The 4629-nt window shown below is 47.2% G+C and overlaps 2 protein-coding genes across 2 annotated transcripts; both read right to left on the bottom strand.

The window, feature by feature from the left end:
- Window positions 1-437: 437 nt before the first annotated feature.
- LOC124669556 lies at window positions 438-797 on the bottom strand. Its single transcript, XM_047206151.1, has one exon. The coding sequence runs from the start codon at window positions 708-710 to the stop codon at window positions 438-440; it is 273 nt and encodes a 90-aa protein (XP_047062107.1). The 5' UTR covers window positions 711-797.
- Window positions 798-3495: 2698 nt separating this feature from the next.
- LOC124678902 lies at window positions 3496-4401 on the bottom strand. Its single transcript, XM_047214758.1, has 2 exons — window positions 4161-4401; window positions 3496-3768 (listed from the first exon to the last, which is right to left on the bottom strand). The coding sequence occupies exons 1-2, from the start codon at window positions 4315-4317 to the stop codon at window positions 3647-3649; spliced, it is 279 nt and encodes a 92-aa protein (XP_047070714.1). The 5' UTR covers window positions 4318-4401; the 3' UTR covers window positions 3496-3646.
- Between the last annotated feature and the right edge of the window lie 228 nt (window positions 4402-4629).

Below are 4629 nucleotides of genomic sequence, written 5' to 3'. Positions count from 1 at the left end.
AGCGCAGAGTGAAAAGGTTCTGATTTCAGAGCATATTCTCCACGCTGCATAGCAGATCGAGCCACACAAAGTACTTGCGACTAATTCGAACCGTGAACCATCCATACTCCGCATTAACATGATTAAAAAAAGGAATTTGGCTTCGTGCTCAGAGACCATTTAATTTGCAGCGTAATTTGTTTTAGTCATGAGCTACAACTTAGATTTGATAATATTATCTAACTGAAAACGAAATTAGTTCTCGGTTAACTGAGAAATAATCAAACCCTTAAAAAAAGGGCAATTGGAGAAGGAGGGTAATAGAAACTGCGTGGCCGAAGTTTTCATCATCATCATCATGGTGGTATATTACAATGGGGGAGCAGCCAGCTAAGTTTGATGCCATGATTGTTGCAGCAAACACAAACACAGGCCTGGCTAGCTAACCGTTACAGCTACTAATTGGGACCCCAGCAGCTGAGGTACATGACGGTCCTCAACCCCTCCTCGGCCTTCTCCGCTCGCCGTTTCTCCGCCACCGCCGCTGCGGAGGCAGGAAGCTTCTTCTCGCCCTGCGAGACGGCGGCGCGGACGCTGGCCTTGGCCTTGGCGGCCCGGTGGATGGACCTGAGCGTGTAGTTCCAGCGGCAGAGTCCGGCCTGGTCCTTGAGCGCCTCCACGGCGCCGACGCTCATCACCACCATCCAAGACGCCTTGGCTGCGCCGGCCATCTCTTGTCCTTCCTGGTGCGGTGCTGCCTAGTGGACTTGGAGTAGCGAAAGTGTGAGACAATCGGAGCTTGATGCTTCTTCCTGATGCTTTGCTTGTGTTGATGAGATGAAAATGAGATTGCACAAGGTTATATAGAGGACATCAGCAAAACTGGTGGCTGCAGGTACAGAGGCACTGGTTTTCAAGGAAACCGGGTGCTTTCAGCAACTATCGCTATCTCCCCGGTACAGTGGGCAATGGTAGCTCAGCTCATCTTGTTTATTTGCGGCGCAAGACGTTTCAGGTTGTCTGAGGATTTTCTGCTTGGGAAATGCGGCGTGCCGGCCGATCGTGTGTTGTCACTCTCAGTATCATATACATTTTCCTGAAATCTCCACACATACGGCTTAGGTACAATTATTTTCAGATTTTCACCATGAGCTCTTGGGGTGACCGCGAGAGCGCAGGTACGGGAGACGCCGACGGGAGGGGAAAACCAGAGGCTACAGGCCATTGTTTCCACGATACCTGGGGCTTAGTGCTTCTATGTCGTCAGCGTTTGCTGATGAGAGAGCGTTGCGGATCTTCCGCGTTCGCGGCGCACCTGCACATCACGAGCAGACGACTCAGTGTTGTCTGTCCTCTGAGTGTGAGGTCGTTATTTTTATAATTCACAGGTAGATCGGGTTGATAATTTCAAAGAAGTAGAGTACCTCACAATTGCAAGTGGAGAGACTGGTCTTGATGTCAGAAACACACTAGGGGCAACAGTTCCCCTGGTCGTTAAATTAGTGTGGAGACTTGAAAGGGAACTGTGAGACTCTGATGTGGCTCATTCTGTCATTCTGATGATAACATGGAGATGGATCCGGCCTGCTGTTTAATGTGGTCGGTCGACCAAAGAACTGAAGGCCTGTTCCACGCACATGACTAAAAATGTGATCCCTTCACAGGTGATGGTAGGAGATTTTTTATCATGTCAACACTGGAAGAAAAAGAGCCTACAATCTCGGTTGGCAATTGTCATTAATCCCGGTTGCGCAACCGGGATTAAATATACGGGACTAAAGGACCCCTTTAGTTGTGGTTGCTTACGAACCGCGACTAAAGGCCCGTCCACGTGGGCGCCAGCCGTCCGTCGGGGCGGAGGACCTTTAGTCGCGGTTCTCCTGGCCAATCGCGACTACATGCCTCCGCAGGTTAGGGTTTTAGCCCCCCCCCCTCCCCCCCCAAATCTGGTTTCTTTTTAATTTGTATTATTTTATTTCTTTTATATTATATTATATTTTTTATTTTAATTTTGAAGAAGTTTCACATATTCTACGCTACTATATACATGCATATGAATGTAAAATTTCAAACAAGTTTGAAATTAGAACCAAGAAGAATTCAAGAGGAATATACAATATATATTCAATCTCGGATGATCATATACAATTTCGAACAAGTTTCTATACATAATTTACGGCATCAGAAGTTCTACGTCCTCGTAATAGTGTTCTCCTTTAGGATGGAGGACTTCCCTCATCAAAAATCCTGCCAGTTCCTCTTGAATTGGTCGGAAGCGAGCTTCTGGACTAAGCGTCTTCCGCAAGTTATTCCTCTTGACGTTGTTCTCCGACGGCTTCCGCTCAGAGGTGTATCTCCGGATGAACTCACAAACATAGTATCCACATAGATTGGTCCCTGTGGCTGAATATCCCCAGACAGTAACCTTCTAAATTCTAGCTCTTTTTTGAATTCACCGACCGTTTCATCTGTGAACCGTCTCCAAACCCTACAGGGCAAAGAAAATTAAATGAACAAGGGAGTTATTAGTTACTTGATATTAGGAAATGAACGAAAGAGGCCGATCGATATAGAGCGCAAATGATTAAAAATAATTACTTTTGCAGCATATTTCTCACTAGCTCATGCCATTCCTGGACGGTGATCGGGACGCCGTCTCTAACAACGACTCCGCATTGGTTGATGAACGGGCTCCAGCGTCCTGCCGGTTGCACTGATAACATCAATGTTATATGTTACTCCTTGTTTCAGCGTCTTGGTTTTCCCACGCTTTGTCTTCACCGATTTTTTCGATGATCCGGCCGAGGGCTAAAATAAGAAAGAGAGTCGCGTTAATACACATATTTATTCAATGACACATGAAAGGTTCAAGTTGCTAACCGCGATCGAGAAGGAAAAATAAATGAGAAAGCTCAAGTGTGGCTCGGACACTTCATATCATATTTGTTTCATGCTCTCGGGCATTTCATCGAACACCTTGTGTGCATAAGAGGAACCAAAAGCAAACCCACCATCCCTTGTAAAGATTGAAAAAATAGCTAAGTGAAGTGAGCTGAGCTGCCTTTTATAGGGATGGGCATTTAGTCCCGGTTGCCTGACCAACTGCGACTAAAGACCTTCGGGCCAGGCCTGAGGATCTTTAGTTGCGGCTGGCCTGGCCAACCGCGCCTAAAGCTCCTCCCGTCCACCAGCTGGCCACCGAGCGCGCTGGGCCAAGATCTTTAGTCGCGGGTCGCCTCCCGAACCACGACTAAAGACCTCTGTAGTCCCTGTTCCTATATTTTAGGAACTAATGGGGGTGGATAGAAGCCTCTTTTTCTACTAGTGCAGCAAGTGAGAGTAAAGAAACTACTTAGTATTTCAGATAATATTCGGCACGTTCTCACCGCACAGCAGTCGAGCCACGGAACTACTCCCAACCAATTCAGATTCTCCACGTTCCCCGTGAACATGATCACAGAAGCAAATGAATGAGTGTAATGTAAAATCTCTTTTCCTTTTCCAAATGAGTGTAACTGTAATATGAACTCAAGTGACTGAAAGTTTCATCATCATCAGGCTCACCGTGGTATATACAATGGGGAAAGAACCAGTTTCAGGCCATGGCTGTTGCAGGCTTATTGCAAACACACGTAGCTAGTCATTGCCAATTGCAAGCTTGCAGATACTAATTGGGTCCCCAGCAGCTGAGGTACATCACCGTCCTCAGCCCCTCTTCTGCTTTCTCCGCTCGCCGCCTCTCCGTCACCGCCGCCGCGGAGGCAGGAAGCTGCTTCTTACCAAAATCTCCTACACGATTAGTTACAAAAGCTTTTTGACAAGCACTCGCGGCGATCGGTCGTGTAAACCAAAAGCCTATCAATAAATAGGAACACATTCCCACGAGTTCCTAAAAAAAAAAATTGTATCAAATTGGAGCTAGTAACCAATCCCAACATAGAAGTAGTGAAAAAACTTATATAAACAAAAAATCTCAATCCACATACTTTAAATGGATAAAAGAGATACGAATCTTCCGCTCAGCTCAAATTGTAATTGTATCCTTTTCCTTCTGCTTGGACAAGAAGAGATATGAAATATTTGACTAAGACTAGTTTTCATTCCACTTTTCTATTTCTCAACAATAACTTCTCTCATCAGCTATTTCGTGTTTTCAAAGTCATTAATTGTCTCATACATACCTGAGACGGGGCCGCGGACGCTGGCCTTGGCCTTGGCGGCCCGGTGGATGGACCTGAGCGCGTAGTTCCAGCAGCAGAGTCCGGCCTGGTCCTTGAGCGCCTCCACGGCGCCGACGCTCATCACCACCATCCACGACGCCTTCGCTGCACCGGCCATCTTCTCTTCTTGTTGTTGCTCACCGATCCGTATGAACTTTGTGATTTCTCGGTTGTGGAGTTTGGAATTGGGCTGAATGCTGATCGATCCTTGTGTTTGTGGGAAGAAGACTGAGGGTGGGGCTGATTATATACTGATGGGGATGGCAAGCTCACGGGGCCAGAGCCCAGAGCAAAACAGGCGGCTGGGCATTGGTTTTCCAGGATACCGGGTGCTTTCAGAGCCAGTTTGGCTCGTGCACGACACACATCTCGCCTACCTCGTCGAGCAGCTCTTGTTTATTCACGGCAGATTGGGGCGGTTTTGCCGGCA

Source organism: Lolium rigidum, chromosome 7 (assembly GCF_022539505.1).
Source record: "Lolium rigidum isolate FL_2022 chromosome 7, APGP_CSIRO_Lrig_0.1, whole genome shotgun sequence".
NCBI lineage: Eukaryota > Viridiplantae > Streptophyta > Magnoliopsida > Poales > Poaceae > Lolium > Lolium rigidum.
The sequence above is the reverse complement of the archived record's forward strand: the minus strand, read 5'-3'. Positions and strand labels throughout refer to the sequence as shown.

Coding starts and splice junctions, on each gene's coding strand:
- LOC124669556 (XM_047206151.1), bottom strand. CDS start 710: ATGGCCGGCGCAGCCAAGGCGTCTTGGATGGTGGTGATGAGCGTCGGC.
- LOC124678902 (XM_047214758.1), bottom strand. CDS start 4,317: ATGGCCGGTGCAGCGAAGGCGTCGTGGATGGTGGTGATGAGCGTCGGC. Junction 3,769..4,160: donor CGTCCGCGGCCCCGTCTCAG/GTATGTATGAGA, acceptor CTAATCGTGTAG/GAGATTTTGGTAAGAAGCAG.